The 19329-nt window shown below is 47.5% G+C and overlaps 2 protein-coding genes across 5 annotated transcripts; both read right to left on the bottom strand.

Annotated features, from left to right (window-relative positions):
- Window positions 1-38: 38 nt before the first annotated feature.
- On the bottom strand, window positions 39-14501 carry als2b (alsin Rho guanine nucleotide exchange factor ALS2 b). 4 transcript variants are annotated; one of them, XM_079581906.1, is made up of 35 exons: window positions 14347-14501; window positions 14029-14091; window positions 13438-13583; window positions 12172-12995; window positions 11047-11341; window positions 10631-10802; window positions 10114-10210; window positions 9960-10037; window positions 9701-9892; window positions 9458-9632; window positions 8360-8549; window positions 8170-8235; window positions 7934-8096; window positions 7731-7862; window positions 7487-7615; window positions 7268-7291; window positions 6869-6939; window positions 6729-6795; window positions 6469-6662; window positions 6323-6388; window positions 5845-5943; window positions 5597-5761; window positions 5402-5513; window positions 4665-4742; window positions 4469-4602; window positions 4238-4402; window positions 3415-3538; window positions 3180-3337; window positions 2972-3085; window positions 2708-2884; window positions 2581-2635; window positions 1769-1830; window positions 1543-1692; window positions 1365-1461; window positions 39-500 (listed from the first exon to the last, which is right to left on the bottom strand). In XM_079581906.1, exons 2-35 carry the CDS (start codon window positions 14046-14048, stop codon window positions 462-464), a joined length of 4830 nt encoding a protein of 1609 aa, XP_079438032.1. In that variant the 5' UTR covers window positions 14049-14091; window positions 14347-14501; the 3' UTR covers window positions 39-461. The 4 variants fall into 4 exon arrangements, with proteins under 4 accessions (XP_079438032.1, XP_079438034.1, XP_079438033.1 ...); XM_079581908.1 differs by having other exon boundaries at window positions 11092-11341; XM_079581907.1 differs by lacking the exon at window positions 7268-7291.
- Window positions 14502-17423: 2922 nt separating this feature from the next.
- Window positions 17424-19139, bottom strand: LOC306982155 (D-beta-hydroxybutyrate dehydrogenase, mitochondrial). Its single transcript, XM_079581961.1, has 4 exons — window positions 18576-19139; window positions 18064-18216; window positions 17869-18002; window positions 17424-17804 (listed from the first exon to the last, which is right to left on the bottom strand). Exons 1-4 carry the CDS (start codon window positions 18925-18927, stop codon window positions 17439-17441), a joined length of 1005 nt encoding a protein of 334 aa, XP_079438087.1. The 5' UTR covers window positions 18928-19139; the 3' UTR covers window positions 17424-17438.
- Window positions 19140-19329: the final 190 nt, after the last annotated feature.

The raw sequence follows: 19329 nt of genomic DNA, 5'->3' as shown, positions 1-19329 counted from the left end.
TTACAAACCAGCATCCATTAAAAATAATTTATTGCTCTTTTACAGGGAAACAATACTGTACATGTACAATTTTGTAAAAGACACAGTCACAAAATTTGACATACTGTATTTCAAAAGGAACTGTGAAACCGAAAGGAAATAAATAAACATAATAACACTCGTTATAGCTTCAAGATGTGGAGATGAACTTCTGCGTTCCCTCAGGTCAGATACAGGTCAGTACAGGTCAGTCACAAATAATCGTAGCATTAAATATTCACATTCAGTATGAACCTGAGACAACATTCTTCAAACAGAAAGAGGTTTGTGTCTTCAAAATGAGTCCTTTGAGTCGTTGGCCTATGGGTGGGTTTATCGCTCATCTTCCATTAGGCTGCGCCCCGGTCTGGAGGTCAAGGCCCCAGCACTGGGCGGGTCGTTTGCCCCATCATCCCGGGACGTCTGTGGCCCACGTGGGTCTTCTATGTGATCTTCTCGTGTTGGATCTGGTAGTAGCAAGCCTGGAAGCAACAGATACGGAGCAACGCAAGGAAATAAGGAGAAGCGGGGTTTGATCTTAGCATATGCGGACCAGTGTTAATTTCGTCAACTAAAATATTTAGTCTTAATTTTAGTCAAAGTGATATTTTTGACGACTAAAATTGGACTAAAACTAAATTAAAACTTTCTCATGAGACTAAAACTGTGACTAAAATGTCCAGATATTTTAGTCGACTAAAATAAGACTAAATAAAAATGAAAAGGAGAGACTAAAATCATCCAAACTTGTATTGAGCGTCTGAAAGAGCCTCAGATCATTTAAATTCTCTGGCAAAGGATCAGCTCTGAGCTTTATTCATGTGGAGCAGCTCCATGAAGTCGAGGACCACGATTAAATATGATTATAATGAATATTATAAATATAAGTCGACTAAATTAGTCTAAATTTTTGTCGACTAAATTGACATGCAATTTTAGTCGACTAAAACTAGACTAAAATTGAAAAGTTTTTTTTGACAAAATCTTGACTAAAATTAAAATACATTTTAGTCAAAAGACTAAGACTAAAACTAAAATAAAATATGTTGTCAAAATTAACACTGATGCGGACAGTTAACAAACCAGCTAGTCTGTTAGCCTGCTCAATGTATTCTTCCTATAAATGTTAGCATTTAACCATTAAGCGATCCTGATACAGCTGTTGTCAACCCATCAATTACATTTAGGTGATGTCAATGCCTTGTTAAGGATCCTTCATGAATGCACAGACCTTCGCCGCAGCTTTGTTTGGATAAGCTTCTGTCATGACATTTGGAGACCAGAGAAAGCCTGGAAAGCTACATTTCATCATAAATGTAGTCAAAGTCAAAGGAAAGCGTCTTTACCTTGAGTGTGGTGAACATAATCCCGTGCTCTCCATGCTGCACACAGGGGTCCATCAGGTCCTCCATCAGGCTGACCTCAGAGCCCAGGTTTCTGATCCTGCCACCACAAAGACAGGACAACATTAGCACTGGAACCGTGGAATGTAAAGCGATCCTAAAGTGTTGAGCATTCTCAGACCGAGCGCGCAGCACCACGTAGAGGAAGACCGGGAACAGCTCGTCCATGGACCAGAGGAAGTCCTGCCGCAGCAGAGCCTGGACCTCCTGAGTGATCTCCTCGAAGGTCAGCTGGATCACCTGCAGCTTGTCCGAGGGCGTGAAGGTGGTGCTGCAGAACGGAACGTCACACATCAGTGTTTAAGACAGAGGGGAGGAATGATGAAGGGGTTTTCTGAGAGCAGCACCTGATCTGCTGAAGCGTCTCCACGGCAGAAGCGAAGCACGCGTCTTTAGTGGTGGACAGGACCTGAAAAACAGTGGGCTGCACTGAAAAATGACCATCCAACATCAAAAGTGAGGCGAGTGGGGGGGCTGAAGCACTCCTCGTTTGGACTGCAGGCCCTTCAGATGCTGTTTCTTCATAAACAACCTTATAACCAATCATCAGACTGTGAGCCACAGCGTTTCCTCTCAGCCCCGGCCTCTTCACACTGAGCTGTGACCTGTCACTGCCGTCTCCCAAGTATTAGGAAGCTACGGAACATTACTGTGTTATCTTGTGGTTTGGAGCCAAAAGCGCCTGACAGAAGCGAAGAAGAAGAAGAAGACAAGGACATGATTTACGATCACAGACCGACATGAACAGTGCGGTTCATTTTCCACAGGGTTAAAGCAGCGCCTGGAATCAGAACAGATCTGATCTTTAAAGCCATTTGGGTAAACACGAAGAATCTGGAGCCTCCCTGGCTGCACGGACTTTTCAAACACACCAACAATACACTACTCATTTATCCTTTTTTATACATTTTTATCTTAATCTTTGAAACATAACCATATTTTTGAAACAGAAATGTATTAAACACGCTCTTAAAAGTCTTAAGTCATGACTGTTCCATTTTAGCCATGTTTCGGTCCTGATTTTGACCAAAATGTACTGAATAAAAAATGTCCTTGCAATGTTTAAATGTAATGGAATGTACTGTGTTTAAATGGTTTAGTAAAATATCACGATTGTCAACACAGTTATCAAATATGGCCATTCGTGTTGTACTCATACCTGTGTCCTCTGCCCCTCTGCCGCTGATGGATCCGCTATCACCGGCCAAAACTTTCTAAAATGACAACACAAGCGTTATCCTGGGAACATTTCTGGTATTCCTGTGGTGTTTTGGAAGGACGCTCACTGCTGCACTCCCAGGAAGGCCAGCAGGGCCAGGTCGGCTTGCTTGTTGAGCCGCAGGACGCACTCCCAGTACACGTCGTCTTCCTTCTCCTTGTCCAGGGCGTAGAGGGTGAACAGCGGGGGGTACAGGCGGGGCAGCAGGACGGGCAGCAGCAGCGCCGAGGAGCTGGCCACGCGGCTGGACACACAAGAAGCAATCACAACATTATACTGGAAAGCTGCTGACGCCCATGGTTTGGAAAATAAAAAGGATCATGACACATACACAGGTTTTGGAGACTCTAGTGCACCATCAGATGACCTCCCCTCCTTTTCCGTGGGCTTACTGCTGGGCTCTGGGATCTGACCGCCCTCCTCTGGCAGGTCGGGGAAAATAAACCTGCAAATAAAAAACAAAAACAAAAAAGCTTGCCTAATACTGCAGTAACAACACTCAGCCCATTTGACGTTTGGGGACGTTTGGGGGCCTGTACCGGACGATGTGAAAGATGCGGCTGAGGTAGGACTTGATCTCATTGACCGCTTGGCGCAGGAGTCTCCTGTTAGCACCGACTCCCACGTAGGTCATCCGGTACACGGCCACCAGGGCCTCCAACAGCCGCCCCAGAGGGTGCAGGGGCGTCTCGCAGGCCTGGCGCCGAACCACAAACCAGGTCATTGAGATTGAGAAAACGAAAAATGTCAACAATTTGAGAGACGTTATCTGACCTTGATCAGATACTGGTGAATGGTGTGGTAGCGCTCCAGTGTGAACGGCCCGTGATGCTGAAGGATCGTCTCCAGGCTTTCCAGGGTTCTGCTGTGGCTTCGGGACAGAGTCTGCGGACTGTTGCTGGAGAACACGCACAAAATGAACCACACATGGGCGCAGGCTTAAAGTAGGGCTGCTCGATTATTGAAAAAATAATAATCACGATTATTTTTGTCATAATTGAAATCACGATTATTCAAACGATTATTTGTTGCGTTTAAAAAAATCCATCAAAAAAGTGACAAAAATCCAGCGAAAAAAGACAAAAATCCATCAAAAAAATTACAAAAATCCAGCAGAAAAAAAGACAAAAATCCAGCCAAAAAAGTGACAAAAATCCATCAAAAAAATTACAAAAATCCAGCAGAAAAAAGACAAAAATCCAGCAAAAAAGTGACAAAAATCCATCAAAAAAATTAAAAAAAAAAAAACAGCAGAAAAAAGACAAAAATCCAGCAGAAAAAGACAAAAATCCAGCAAAAAAGTGACAAAAATCCATCAAAAAAATTACAAAAATCCAGCAGAAAAAAAGACAAAAATCCAGCAGAAAAAAAGACAAAAATCCATCAAAAAAGTGACAAAAATCAAAAATTAGAAGAAAAAAAAGTAAAAAAAAAAAAAAAGCATTTAAAAAAATAAAAAATAAAAAAAATCGATATAATAATAAAATAATCGATTTTTTTTGCGATTATGCTATTTTTGTAATCGTTTACTGTTGTAATCGAAATCGTAATCGAATTTCGATTAATTGCACAGCCCTAGCTTAAAGTGTCTTCTCACCTGTCGTGCACTTGTGGAGGGTTGCTGGCCAGTGCTGCCGTGATGTTGTCCCAGGCTTTGGCGGCGTCTCCCTGTCCCGGCTCGGTGCAGCCCAGCTCGGACCAACACTCCTGAAACACCGCCTGCCACTTGTCGTCGGCGCAGACGCACAGGCGGCCCAGCTTCCTGCAAGACGCGTTTCTTAAAGAGCGGACCTTGTAATTCGAGCGCCAGACGACTACCGTGACTTACGTTGCTCCGGTCTTGTCCTTGTCGGCGTCAAACACTTGGGGCTTGAAGTAGGAGCCGGTCAGTTTGATGCCAGAGCCCCATTCACCGTGAAACGAAGCCTCCAGGTAGTCCCCGTTTGTCATGGTCAGCACGCCCTGTTTAGGATCGAAATAGCATCACACTCGCCGGCATTTGGCTCAAGTCTGAATTCGCTTACCTTTCCATTCAAGGTCCAGTCGTCTGAGAATTCCCCTTGAAACGTGGTGTCGTCCTCCGCGACCAGGACACCCGCGCCCTAGAAGCACACAGCGGCGTCAGGACAGCCCCCCCAAAGATATTAATAAAACTCTAGATCGGACATCCTGTGACTGGCCAGCGAGGCTAAGCCCTACAGCAACACTTTCAGTGATTCAACGGCAGAATGTGAGAGGAACTCGTTGTGTGTGATTGGTTTATTTCTTCTAAGTCTCATATGTCAGTCAGGATCATTTCATTTCTTTGAATGGTCTTTTTTAGTCGTGTTGTTTAGCCGAATTAGCTTCATTGTTTGACAGAGGAAAATCCATGAACAAATGAAGTCTGTGCCTCTAATAAAACTGAAAAAACTTTATCTTCTTAATGGTCTAAAGGGTTCTTTTAGAAAGACACTACGTATACCAAAGAATTTTGAAAACACGAAGACATAATGAATGTAATAAAAGAAAGGACGTTAAGTTTCTTGCCAGATCTGACATAAGGTCAGTCATAATTATCAAAGAGTTATGAAAATACTAAAAACAGATCAAAACAGTATCAAGGAAATGAGTGGTGTTTCTATGGCTAGGCACAAGATGGCCGCCAGAACTGCCATTGGTTCCAGTGTATTACTCTATGGCCATGTCCTGTCTAGAGTTCAATCAAAGATCTTTGGGCTCTCCCTTGTGTTTTGTTTCGGTAAGAGAGCGACTATCGCACCATCATCTTGTTGTCCTTGAAAGCGCCTTCGTAGTAGAGGCCGAACTGCGTGACCACCACCCCCGTGCCCTGCCGCTGGTGCTCCTGCCACTGCCCCATGTACTTCTCCCCTCTGTGCAAAGCAAACACATCATTACGCCACGCCCAAAGCAGCATCATCGCTTCTAAAAACATCCAATAACGTGTTGTCAGTACTTGGTGATGTCGTCGAACACCCCGTAGCCCGTCTTCTTGTCGTTGACCCACTGCCCGATGAAGACGCTGGGGGAGGAGGTGTTGAGCTTCCCCGTGCGCAGCATGCCGTGGCCGTGCCGCGTGCCGCTCTGGAACGAGCCCTCGTACACCTCCCCGTTGGCGTATCTGTCCGCGTGAGAGAGGAGGTGAGAGGTTCTCCACGTGTTCTCTGTGTCAGCGTCATCAGTCTGTGCGGTGTAGTGTTTCACCTCAGGGTCCCCAAGCCGTGCATCTTCCCATCCTTCCAGAATCCTTGGTAGTAATCGTTTTTATGTAGTGTCTTGTTCAAAGCGAAGAATTCTCCGTACCTGATCAATGACGGCAAAGAGAGACAGAGAAATGATGCTAGATCAGCTCCTTGGTATTTTTGTAACAGCGCACGGGTCTCGATTAAAACAATAATACCTCACCCAGCTCCACTGAGATGCAAAATCGACTTTTTAAGAGATTTTTCCCAAATTTTTCCCCACTTTTTACAATATTGTGTTTCAAGCCACTCTCATTTTTGAATCTTTGGATCTTTCCCAGCTCCCAAAAAGCTAGCAATAGCTTTAGCAGAGTCTTATGGCAATGGAGAGCAAGAGGAGGGTGGTGGGAGGAGCTTCGGTGAGATGGCTTGAGAGTCAGGAAGCAAAACTACTGGATGTTTTGTTTTAGACGTTTTAGATCAAAAGGTAACATACTCACCCATCCTCAAACCCGTTCCTGAACTCTCCTGAATAGATTCTTCCATCGGGCCATTTCAGAACGCCCCTAGTAGTAAACAAACCAACATTAGCTCTAGAGTAGCTTTTAAATCTCTCCTTCCTGACGCTGGATGAACTGTTGTGTACCTGCCGTGGGGTTTTCCGGCCATCCACTGCCCCTCGTACGTGGCCTCCCTCAGGCGGCCCTCCTTATAAAAGGTGAAGGAGGCGCTTCTGGAGACGGGGGGCTCCCAGCTGCCAGAGTCGCAGGCTGAGGAGTCCCGCCCCCCTCCGCACAGCGCCTGCTCCACCGCCTGGTTGATGGAGCGGAGCCACTTGGCCTAAGAAGAAGCGAAGCGAGAGGCTGATGGCTGCTGCGCTGGAAAAAGATGAAATGGCAACTGTACCTTTTCAGCAGCGGACGTGGCCAGGAGATTAAAGCTTTCCTCAGGGGTGATGACCTTCAGCCCATGTCTGCACGTAAAGCACATATAAATAACCACATATTTTGGATTATTAAACCTTTTGGAGAGACGGACAAACTCACAGGCCAGTGGTGTCGTCGGGGATGGGCTCCACCCAGAGCGTTGCCAGGGGGAACACATGATGGGTGGAGAACTACACAAGAATGAACACAGAACAGCACATCACAGAAACAGAGCACAACATTGCATGAATCAGGAGAAAGGGGTTTTAGGACTGTTAATGTTACATTTATGTTTTAGCTTGAGCAGTTCCAAATAGGGCTGGGGACGGTTAAACTATATTTCTCCCAATTTCTCCCCATTTTTCCCCAAATTATTCCCCATTTTTCACACATTGGAGACAAAAACCTATCTCCAATCGTTCAGGTATTGGTATCGAAAACGAAGTATCGTTTAAGTACTGGTATAGAAATTAGATGTAACGGTACCCAGCCCTAGTCCCAAATGTCAAACATACTTACAGGGTTTTTATGAGGGGCCACGCCCTGGCAGCATGGAAGAGGCACACATACATTCAAATAGAGGACAAGAGGTTTTACCAACTGAACAAACTAGTCAGCGAGTTGGCAGCAGTGGCTTGTGGGAGTCTAAAGTTAAACTATGGTAGTGCAAGAGGGTCTAAACTACAGTAGAGATGAAATATTCTGCCTCCTGGAGAAGATGCGAGTGTGTGGACATACCTGAGCGTGCACCAGGGCGTCCGAGAACAGGATGAACCAGTTGACAGAGAAGCGCCCCGCGTTCTGCAGGCTCAGGGCCCTGTTACTGCTCTCACAGACCAGCCGGCGGTGGGGCTTCCGCAGGGAGTCCTGAGGGAAGAGGGCCACACTACCTCAGAACAGTCTCTGCTAATGGCTCATCAAGAGCCTCTTCCACGCCCACGCGTTGTCTAGACACATGTTACAAGACCACTGTGGCTCCTACCGTCATTTTTCCAGGAAAGCTCTTCCAGAAGTGAAGCGTGAACTCTGCCTCCTTGCGTTTCCTCTTCAGCTGAAGGTTGGCCGCTTCAAACCGAGCGCTGGCGTCCTGCAGCCTCTGGTACTCGGCCGAACTCTGGCAAAAACATCACGCACAGTACTCTCAACCTAAATCATCATGAGTTTAAATGTACATGGACAACCCACCTCTTCAAAACAAGCCGCCATTTTGAGCAGCAGCCGGCTGTACTCTTGAAGATGCAGGGTGGGGAGGTAGAACAGCGCCGCCAGGAGGTCGGCCGTGGTGGGACTCTCCTCGCTGCACTCGGCCATGCGCTGCAGCAGCTCGGGGTTCTTCCCAAAGACATCTCTGCGCACATCATGACCTCAGCGTAACAACACACATTTCAAACCCGAAACGTGGGCGCGCCGTTCTTACTCACATGGACGGCTTTGTCAGAGTCTGGAAACCGCTAATGACCTGGAAGTTGCCCAAAACACTGCAATACCTGGAGACAAGGACAGCAAAGTCTTAGAGAAAAGGGCCTTTTTGCAGATGTTTAGACTCGACACGTGGTTATCTGACAAGTTATGGAGCTAGTAAGAAACAAAGAAGTTCAGGATTGTGTATACTCGTGGTAGCAGTCCACGAAAACATGGATGTGGTCCAGGAGGAGCAGAGCGCTTGCGTCTTGTCTGTGGCGCAGGTTGGAAGACAGACTGGCTGCGTGCTGCCCGCTGAGGTGACACAGCAAACTGAAACGGCTGGATAAAGACTGCAGCAGCGCAAAGGAGTCCTGCCCCAAGGCCGAGCTCACGGATTCTGCACGGAACAGACAGACAGAAGCAAACAGCGAGGATTTAAGTGTGCCGACAGCTGAGGGTTTCATATGTTTTTGTCAAGAAAAAAGGGCCGGTGCTTTATTGGTCATTATAAATAGCATTTGAGTGCTTGTAGCAGCTATAGGCTACCTAGCTAAAACTAGGAAGGTTCTCCATATTATACAAACACTAACAATCACAGAGAAAGTGTTTGTTAGTTAGTTAGTGAACAGGGTGGAAACAGAATCTGGACTAACAGTGCCTGCTTTGTTTACACAGCCAAGTGCTCTAGGCCAATGTTTTTTGGGCGAGTATCTAAAATCCCATGATCAATTAATTGAGCCTTCTTTTCATTACACGCTGTGTGTCGGGCACCACATTGTGGCCTTTGTGACTGAACGGTTGTACAGCATTAACGCCGCTGTGATTAACGCAGCTGACAAAAGAACGAGCCGCATTCAAAGAGAACGATGAGAAAGAGAAGTTGTAGAAGTGTGGCCAATGTGAGCGATGAAGCAAGTAGGAGGAGACTCGGCCCGCTCACACAAACGTAGTACGTTCACCGCAAACTTAGGTGTTACTATAACTTTTAATGTGGACGAGAAGTTGATATTTGTACGTTGTTCTCGACAACGCTCCAGGATCAATTGTTTTGCAGGTTTTCAAACAATTTAAAGCTTTCTCACCAAACGTACAAAACAATTGATCCTGGAGCTTTGTCGAGACAACTGTGAGCGAAAGTAAAGGTGCCATGCGGACCACTCATACAGCCGCCAGGTCACTACAAGGTCAAATATACAAAAATATCATAAAAAGTTGTATAACATTTCTGCTCAGGGCACTATGATGGCTTGCAGCGGCCCTAAGTGATATTATCGTACACCGTCCCGCCCCTGTGCAGCCTCTTACCTTGTTCCAGTAGGGGGCGTATGACTTGTGCCTTCACAGCACACAGTTTACAGTAGAACCTCCTCTCTGCGGAGGCCAGCTCGTGGAGGCTGGCCGTGGTGTGGCCCATGGCGGTCTGATCACAGAGAGCAGCGCAGCGCAGACCGCCGGCGAACACGCTGCTGATGTAACCCAGCTGCAGCACGGAGAAGACGCCGGTCAGGTCACACCGACAAACGAAACGTCACGGGACACAACACTCACTTTCATGCAGAAGGGCAGGAGGACGGGCTGCTGCGTGTATGCCCCGCCTCGCTCCTCCGGGCTCTCCTCGGGCGCCTCGTTCACCTGCTGCCCGCTGTAGTACAGGATGGGCTGTATGCAGTCGCCGTCCGCCAGCAGCAGGGTGTGGCTGTCCCCGGCGCTGACGTCCCAAACGCGGATGCCCTCGGACAGCTGCACACACGGGACAAACTCAACCTCACAGCTTTGAAACCGACAAGCGGGTCGAAGGCGCACTCACTTTGGCCAGGCGAGGGATGGTGCTGGGCTGCTCCATGTGTCCCAGCTGACCAGAGGAGTTACTGCCCCAAGAGAACACCTGGATAGATAGCAGCACGAGAGAGTCAGGCGGGTGAGAGGCAGGCAGTGTGGGCCGTGAGCGAGAGGCGTCTGACCTGGGACTGGGCGGTGAGCGCCAAGGAGTGCTGCGCTCCAGCCGCCACGCGCACCACCTCTTTGCTGGTCAGACTTTTGATGCACTGTGGCTGCGCTCTGCAAAATAATACACAGCTGAGACATGACTCCAAGCAGTTAACAGTGTGTCACCATGGTTACTGTCTCATTGAAGATGGAGTATTTGGTCATAATCTCAAACACGTCTCTATCACAATAATGTTTAGAATGTTTACAATAGCGGGTTCATTTCCAGTGTCAAGAAATGTGGAAAAAAAGGAAAAAAAATGCAAAAATGAGGGGAAAAATTGGGCAAACATAGGGCAAAAAAAAAAAAAAGGGCAACATTTGGGGGAAAAAGCTGAAGCTACCAAGTCACTTCCTTTAATGCTGTCCTTGGACCAACAGCAGCGAAACTAAAGATACACGATTCTGCTACTTTTATTTTGTCAATACCGATAGTACCTAAATCTAGTTAATACTCCTCCTTTAAATCTATGGGACATTGGTAGAACCCACCTGTCCTGCTGGTCTCCGTGACCCAGCTGTCCGAGCTGGCCCTGGCCCCAGCTCCAGACCTCGGTGTGTAAAGAGGGCAGAGACTCCGGGGCCTCACAGACTCCGCCCACAGGGGACGGAGCCAGAGCGTGCGTCCTGGGCCGGCCGGCCTTCCTCAGGAGGCGCGGGGACACTGCGGTGCACGGGGGACACGCCGGGTCAGGTTTATCAATGACTATCGATCAGTGACTTCATATTAGTGCACGAGAAAGTCACCAACACCAAACACTGAACATGAGGTCAGCCCCAACGCAGTGGGTTCAGGAAGTTTTCACTTAGCTTTGACAGTAAGATCTGAACGTACAGGGGGGTTCCAAGACTTCCTGAACCCACCGAACACCAACACACCACGGCACACGGCGAGGAGCTCTACTTACGCAGCGACCCATACGAGGAGGATAAGAGGTGAACAGCGTATCTACCCTGAGACAGCAGTCCTGGCAGGGACAGGCGGCGGCCGGGCCCCCCCGCCTCGTCCTGGATGTCCCCGGTGCTGCAGCTCTTCTTGGCCTGGCCCGAGTCCCCCTCCGAGCGGGACAGGCTGGTGGGCAGGTACAGGTTCATCATCCGCCGCAGGGACAGGGACTCGTACGTGGAGGCCACGCGCTCGCCCACCGCAGAGGCACAGGACACCACCAGGCTGTTGAGCGAGGAGCCGCCTGCAGAGGGCGCCTGTGGGCCAACAGAGTCAACATGGTAGAACATAGGCAGGCACTAGGGCTGCACAATATATCGCAATATAAATCGTATCGCGATATTAGGTGATGCAATATCTGTATCGTGAGAAGCCACAATAAATCCCAACGTCACTAAAGTCTTCACACAACTGAGAAAGAGAATGGAACATATCGCAATTATATCGTTATCGTGATATTGCACAGCCGTATCGCATATCGCAAGTTACTTCGATATCCTGCAGTCCTACCGTTAAACCAAAAAAAGGTGGTAATGTAAAATCTGTTTTATGTTTTTTTATGACAAACCTTTTAGGCTAGGCAAGGAAAATAACCACATGGGGTCAATATCTTCCACCAGAACTTTAGCGGCGGCAGAGGAGACTTCTTTTGTCTAATTTTCCTTTGGGCTTAAACAAAAGGATTAAAACAGATAAATACTCTCCAGCTCATCATTGAACAAGTGAAAAGCCGGGGCCAGAGGACGACGCGTCTTCTCCTCATGGAAAAGCTCGCAGCGTCTCTGACAAACACGAGGATATTTATGATGATGCCGTCGCCTGAAGACCTGAAGATTATGTGCTTTAACTACTGCTTCTGCCACCGCTGCTCTTGGTTCACCAGAGAAAATGTGCGTGACTCAGCTGTCTGTGTAGGCTCTCAGTCATTGCATTGAAGACACTCAGTGTGCTGTCATTTTGGAAAACACCCCTTCACTTCTGACATATGTGAAGATGATATGAAGGATGAAAGATTGCTTTCTTTGTCAGTGTCTTGGAGGGGCCGTGCAGAGACAGGACAGAGGGACTAGTGTGGACTGGGTCTTACCAGCAGAGCCTGCAGTCCCTTCCGGCCCTGTGCCTCACTGTGGTGGGACAGTCTCCTCAGGTAGTCGTTGACCTCCTGCTTGTCTGGATACTGGGACGTCTTGACCGCAGCAGAGCTCACTTCCTGGGGCTGCGGGGCTGAATCTGCTGCAGACAGCCCTCCATTGGCTAAATGCTCCCCTTCTGAGACAGTCGGTGATGCTGTTGTGTTGGCGTCGCAGACAGAGGGAGGCACAGGGTCAGGAAGGGCCGTCTGAAGTGACTCTCCTCTCAGGGGACAGTAGTGGTTGTCCGAGATGATCACGTGGTCTTCTTTGTCAGTCATGGTGTACAGCAGCTGGTGGCATTGACCACACTTATCCACAGGGGGGCGACTGACGTCAGCAGGTCCGAGGCAGCGCACCAGAGCCAGACTGTGAGCGCCGCCACAGGCCACCTGCAGAACATACCTCCCCTCCAGCTGCTGCACCTTGTGGGGCCGCTCGGACCCCCAGCTCCACACCTCCCTCTGGGCAGAGAGGGCCAGGGTGTGCCTGTCCCCACAGGACAGCTCCAGCACCAGGACCCTCTGAGGAGGAGTGGAGTCCAGCAGGGCCAGGGGCGTGGGGTTGGGCACAGTGCTGAGGCCTGTCAGACCACACTGTCCCGCACTATTGTCCCCCCACATGTGCACCCCCCCATCCTCTGTCACAGCCCCACAGTGGAGGCTTCCTGCTGCCACACAGACCACACGCTGCCCACTCAGCGCCACCTCCAGCACCGGGCTGTGCTCTGGGACACGAGTCTGCCGCCACGGGAGCACCCCGAAACTGTGCACCTGTCCCCCTGTAAGCAGAGCATCGAGCATGAGGCCTCAACACAGGGACAGAACTGGATCTGGAGTCAGTGTTTGATTCTAACACTAGGGCTGGATGATATGGCAAAAGAATAATCACGCTTCTTTTTCTTATGTTGATGAATCTACATTTTCAGTTTGATTACATTATTTCATCTGAAAATGAATACATGTAGCTGATTCATGAGTTACACAGTCTTTCTATACAAACCAGTTCAAACTAAAACTAATGCTTCCCTCCAGTAACATTGGACACAAATAATTGACCAATTGTCTCCTCCAAAACTCGGAGCTATTTCTGCCATAAACACGGCTGTAAACCTGACGATTATAAAGCTCCATGAAGATTAATGAGATTGACCAAAGTAGACCTCAGTTTTGAGTAATTGCTCAGCCCGTTCTAACAGTGCAACACTGACGTTAAGCTCGTACCTTCCAGCAGCAGAAGTCCATGCTGAGTGCCCAGAGCCACCTGGAGCACCGGCCGGGGCAGGGACAGTCTCTCTGGGGTGACGCTGCAGGAGTAGCCCTTCCACGTGTGGAGCAGCCCTCTGGCCTTTGCACTCTGCTCCTCACAGCTGCAACACAAACAAAACACAAACACAACTCAAGAGGCGACACAGCGGCGCAGAGAGTAGAGCGGCTCGTCTTGTGATCCAAGGGTCAGCGGTTTGAATCCCGCAGGTGCACACTGTCCTTGGGCAAGACACTTCACCCACCGTGCCTCCAGTGTCTGCGCACACTGGTGTGTGAATGGGTGAGTGGGTCCTTGATGTAAAGCTATATAAATGTGACCTTTTACCATTATATAAAAGCAATGGGTGAGTTTTTATTTCTCTCAAAGTTTGTTGGAATCCACAGTTGAATTCCCCAAAGCAAGCCTGATGTTGACACTGAGTCATCACACTAAGATACAAAGCCCTCTGTGTGCTGTACACTGATGTTGGAAAACAACACGGAGGACTTTGTACTTAGGCTCTTTCCCAAGTTGAACCCATGGAGCCAAACACAGCGAAGACCTACCTCCTCTCAGACCCTTCCATCCCTGTGGTCAGTTCTCCATCACCTTCAGAGCTGCTCCTTCAGCTGTCAGGGAGAGACAACTCATTATAAAAAAACAACAAAAACACTGATGTGTGGAATTCAAATGCACAAATCTCAACTTCCTGTCTGGCTACGCTTCTCTCCGATGTTTAGTCAAAGTGATTTCCCATTATCTTACAGTCAGTCCCTCTGGCATCTGTTTCTACACACTGGACACTACTAGCATACACTTAGCTGGTCATTGCTAATCGCTCTAGGCGTCGGACAAAGCTATAACCTAGCCTTCATTTAGCTCACCTTTCAGCAACCAAGCTTTAAATCAAATAAACGCTGTTAACATTTCAGAAAACAAAAAATAATCCCGCAAAAACAGCCATTTCACAACGTCCATCTCCTAATGTTTACAGCGGGGCGATGCTCCTGCCAAAGATCAACAAAGCGTCAAGAGCGACTCTGCTCCTCACAGCTGCGAATGCTAAACCCCGCGCGGCTGTTATACTTTTAAGAAGTATTATCGAATACTATTTTTAAGTTTGTTTATCGATTCATTTTGATCCACTTTCACAATTGATATGAGGCGGTCACTCTTATTCTTTTTATTTTTCTTTAAGTAAATGACTTTCTCTCTCGTCACATTTCCAACTCTCTGCTGCTCTGACAGGGAGAGGAAGACTGTCAGAACCACTGCTGCCCCCAGCGGCTACTCTGCACATTGCAATGTGGAGCTCAAATCCTACTAAGTATCTGCACATGACATCCCAACACATGAGCCACAGATTCACTCTCATTGTACTTCTTTCAAACTTTTTGTTCTACTTTATCCTCACTGAGCCATAACATATCACATAGGTGATTGAATATCCAATATTACAGTAGATTCAGGCTTTTGAAATGAGTTATAACCTATAACCATGATCATAAGGGCTAAAGGCCTATACGCTATAGGGAGGACATGCAGGTCAAAGAGTCTGTGCAGAATTAGACGCCTGTCTCTCTCCTCTGGCATGAAGCAGAGTGAAGTGAAACAGTTTGAAAAAAAACCTGCAAAAAACAAATCTGGCAGCCACTGACAACATAGTTTAGTTAGAGGAGAACATTTAGTGCTGGAATGACCCGTGTTTTTGAAGCTGAAAAGGTTTTCTTTTTTTTGAACCACTTCACAGTCCAGGGAAAGTCCAGACGAACAGTGGACTGTAACTGTGCTGTGTCTGATCTGGCCCTGGGCCACGTCCTGTGATAAATGTACACATTTAGTCACTCCATATGCTACTGACATGACAACTGAGACTGAGAGGAGAGCATGAGAATCAAAGAGTCTGCGTGAGAGTATTTCATAAAAGCTCCTCAATAAGCCCAACGAGGAAGAGTCAGAGAGCAGACTAACACTAACCAAGTGATGCTCATTTCTTACAAAGTGTTTGTCCCACTGATCACGTCTGAAGTCAGCGACTGTTGTTGTGAAAATGGGTTATTCACTTAAATTAGATTTATTTTCTGTTACATAACTTTTTTCTAAATAGGATTGTGACTCTTCTGGCCATGCAGCAGTGTTTTTTTTACTTAGTTTTGATACTATTCGTGGTTTCTTTTTAATCTGACAAAGGCCTTTGAAAGACTGAGATCTACAGCCAAGTTTATTTACATGACAAAACAAAAGAAACAAATCACAATAAATAAATAAATACATTTTTATTATTATTATTATTATTTTTAGTAGTAGTAGTAGTAGTAGTAGTAGTGGTGGTAGTAGTAGTATTAGTAGTAGTAGTAGTAGTAGTAGTGGTAGTAGTAGTAGTAGTAGTAGTAGTAGTAGTAGTAGTAGTAGTAGTAGTAGTAGTAGTAGTAGTAGTAGTAGTAGTAGTAGTAGTAGTAGTAGTAGTAGTAGTGGTAGTAGTAGTAGTAGTAGTAGTAGTAGTAGTAGTAGTAGTATTTTTATTAGTAGTATTTTCATTCATTTTACTTTTATTATTATTATTTGTATTATTATAATTTCTTGCTTGATTTGTATTGTTTCCTTCTTTAACGTTTCTTTTCAAGCTAAATAGAAGATTCTCTTGCTCTTTATTAAACTTGTTTTGAAGTTAAATCCGATGCTTGATTTGTCTTGTTGCCCCTGTTTGTTTGCTGTAGTTTAGGTGGGGGCGGTGGAGGTGTCTGGGGAGAAGGAGGTCTGGATTCAAGTTCAGTTATTACCAAGACAAAACGATGTGTTTAAACCAAAGTTGAAAAATACTTTTCCATGTAAAGGGAGGTGGCGTCATGTTCATGATCTGCACCTTCTTGATGTGAGGCTGAGACACTAGTCCAGACGACTTGCTTTGGGAAGTTTAAAGTGCTCTGTGAAACTGTTCCATCCCGAGGGGAAATTTAAAAAAGCGTGGATAACGACTTCTATTTGTGTCGTCCAAAAATATTGTGTTGACGTCAAGCTCTTTCTAGGAATGGCTGATTTGCTGAATCTGGTTAAGTACGGTCAGCCACTGGTTTCATTTCTCTTCTAAACTTCAGGTTGGGTGAAGGGGTGGCTTTGAGATTTATTGGTCCCTTTTAATTCAGTCTAAACTGAAATGAGCAAAAGCAGCTCTTTTCTTCTTACCCAGGTGGACGGGGCAGTTTAGTATGAAGTGAGAAGAGCAGGGAGTCAGTCCCCGTCAGTCGGGCCCCAGTTATTAAGACACTGGAGTCACTATAGGACACAGATCCTTTACCTCTGAGCGACGTGTGGCTGCAGAATAATAACATCAAGAATTCAACTTAAACTTATTCAGGGTTTTAAAAACACCAGTCTGAATACCTTAGAAGTTGGAACTAAATTCACAAATCAGAAATGTGATCAAAACTGAAATCAAAGCAATCTTTATTTAGAAAAAAACATAACAACCCATTTGACCCCAGATGGGACAACACAAGGTGTGGACAGCCCTGTATAATAACTCACTTACATTATTACAATATGTTATTGTTCATTTTCAAATGGCTTTGGAAAGTTGGTAGAGACTTTCCAAAAGTAAAATATATACATATATACATACTCCTGTTCTACCATCCAATAATAATAATCCATAATGCACAGACACAAAACATCATTTTCTGAGAAAAATCACAGAAATAAAGATTCATTATTTACATGATGGAGGTCCAGGCCCCGTTTGCTGAGGCTAAAAGGAACGACTTCTGTGAATAATAAAAAGACATTAGTCTGATATCGCGCTTTACAATATTGTGTATCATTCATACACACCACTCGGTGGTGGTAAGCTATGTATGTAGCCACAGCTGCCCTGGGGTAGTCTGATGGAAGCGAGTCTACCAGTCTGCGCCATCGGCCCCTCCGACCACCACCACCATCCACCCACCCGCCTGCCCGGAGTGGGCAGCAGAGGGAGGACCTACTGTGCGTACAGTAGCCTGCGCCTGGTGCTGTACATGGAGCTCAGAGAGAAGAAGGCGTCGGTCAGAGCGGTGGGCAGCAGAGGGAGGAGCCTAAAGAAGATGAGCTCCGTGGGCGGGACCAGCAGGTAGCGGCTGCGGGGGTGACCTGAGGTCACGGCATGAACCATAGCCTGGACGACGGGCGCGGCGCTGCCACTGCCCGAGCGGCAGGAGGAGGTGAAGTACTGGTTTGCCAGCTCGATGTAGCGCCTGTTGAAGGTGTGTTTGCGCTCCTCGTCCAGCCGCGCCCAGATCTCGTCATCCGTCTTCACCTTCACGATGTTGGTGGCCTGGCCGAAGTTCCCCGGCTGAATGATGCTGACCTGAGGAGCAGAGCGGTCACACTATTGTCCCATCATCACATGACTGAAGGTTGATAGAAAGTACCTTGACCCCAAAACTGGCCATCTCCACTCGGAGGCAGTCTGCGAAGGCCTCCAGGCCCCTCTTGGACACACTGTAGGCGGCCATGTTGAGACAGGTGAAGAAGGAGAAGATGCTGGACACGAACACCATGCGGCCTGCAGAGAGGTCAGTTAGGTCCCTTCAGAGCACAGAGCAGCTCTCCTCAGGCTCACTCACCTTTAGCCACGCGCACCAGGGGCAGCAGGGCGATGGACGTCCGGATGCAGCCCATCAGGTTCACGTTGAGCATGTTCTGGAAGTCCTGAGAGGAGCTCCACTCGATCTCTGCCCAGTCCGAGATCCCAGCATTGTTCACCACTGCCCACAGGCCTGACACAAGCAGAGGTCAAACTCAGGGAAGTAGAACTCAAAACAAACACCAGCTTTATATGACTCTAAGGACTTTCTTTCAAAATATTACAATTTTCACATTGTTTCATGTTTTATTTCTCATAATGTCGGCTATACCAACTGAAACATCAATCAAACTAATTCACTCTCCAAAAATGTTCTCATAGGAAGCTACTTTTTTACTCTTACTTTAGCTACTACTTTTCCTTCAGTTTGCTAAAAGGACTTTAAAGTAACGGTACTGTTACTTGAGTAAGTATTTTGGCTGCTCTACCCACCTTTGCGTGTCGCTGACCTAATGGTCCTATGTGAAGTTCTGACCTCTCCAGGAGCCCTACCTTTCTCAGGCAGGTTGTCCTGGACCGTCCTCCGAGCCAGCTGGACATCCTGCTCGCTGGTCACGTCCAGTTTCAGGACCCGGAGCCGAGAGGAGCAGAGGCGGGTCAGGCACCGTGCGCCCGCGCCCTCGGGCAGCAGACACCCCGCGAACACCGTGAAGCCTGTCCGGTCCAGCGCCACGGCCAGCATGTGCCCGAAGCCGCTGTCGCAGCCGGTGATGAGCACCGCGTGACCCTGGCCCCTCATCCCCGGGCCGCGGCGAGGCCAGAGCCGGGCCAGGAGGAAGAGGAGCAGGGCTAAGGTGGACACTGCCCCGATGATCTGTCCGATGAAGAAGAGCTGCATGTTCATCTCCGCGCGCTCTGCTCCAAACTGCGCCTCTGAGCGCGCGCAGCTCCTTTTAGCAAGATTTCACGGCTCTCCATGTGACTGAGAGCACCGAGCCTTGGTCACTTTGAGTTGGCCATCACAACACCTCCTGTATTACTTGTGTCAAGTCATCATGTCCCTGGAGCGATATCCTTTCTTCACACGCCTCATTTCAGCCCAAATATTCCAAGTACAGTTATGCAGAGGCTTCCAAAAACCAGAAAGAAAGAAAGACTCCTTTTAGACAATTATCTGTGATGGAACTGGGACAGATGGTTAGACTAGTTTAAGAAATGTCATTACCCTGAACTGGTCATGCCTGTAGTAGAGACAACACAAGGTTACTTGATGAGCTCATGAGCTGGAGGCCCCTGGGTCTGGCCT

The sequence above is a fragment of the Gobius niger genome, assembly GCF_951799975.1.
Source record: "Gobius niger genome assembly, chromosome: 23".
Lineage (NCBI taxonomy): Eukaryota > Metazoa > Chordata > Actinopteri > Gobiiformes > Gobiidae > Gobius > Gobius niger.
This window is presented reverse-complemented; position numbering and strand designations above follow the sequence as displayed.

What these genes read in the sequence shown, in the direction of transcription:
- LOC306982155 (XM_079581961.1), bottom strand. Translation starts at nt 18,927, where the DNA reads ATGAACATGCAGCTCTTCTTCATCGGACAGATCATCGGGGCAGTGTCC. An exon ending in GGACAACCTGCCTGAGAAAG is followed by an intron (nt 18,217 to 18,575) that starts GTAGGGCTCCTG and finishes TGCTTGTGTCAG; the next exon opens with GCCTGTGGGCAGTGGTGAAC. An exon ending in CCTGGTGCGCGTGGCTAAAG is followed by an intron (nt 18,003 to 18,063) that starts GTGAGTGAGCCT and finishes ACCTCTCTGCAG; the next exon opens with GCCGCATGGTGTTCGTGTCC.
- als2b (XM_079581906.1), bottom strand. Translation starts at nt 14,048, where the DNA reads ATGGAAGGGTCTGAGAGGAG. An exon ending in ACGCCCTGGTGCACGCTCAG is followed by an intron (nt 7,292 to 7,486) that starts GTATGTCCACAC and finishes CCATGCTGCCAG; the next exon opens with GGCGTGGCCCCTCATAAAAA. An exon ending in CACGGCTTGGGGACCCTGAG is followed by an intron (nt 5,762 to 5,844) that starts GTGAAACACTAC and finishes TCACGCGGACAG; the next exon opens with ATACGCCAACGGGGAGGTGT.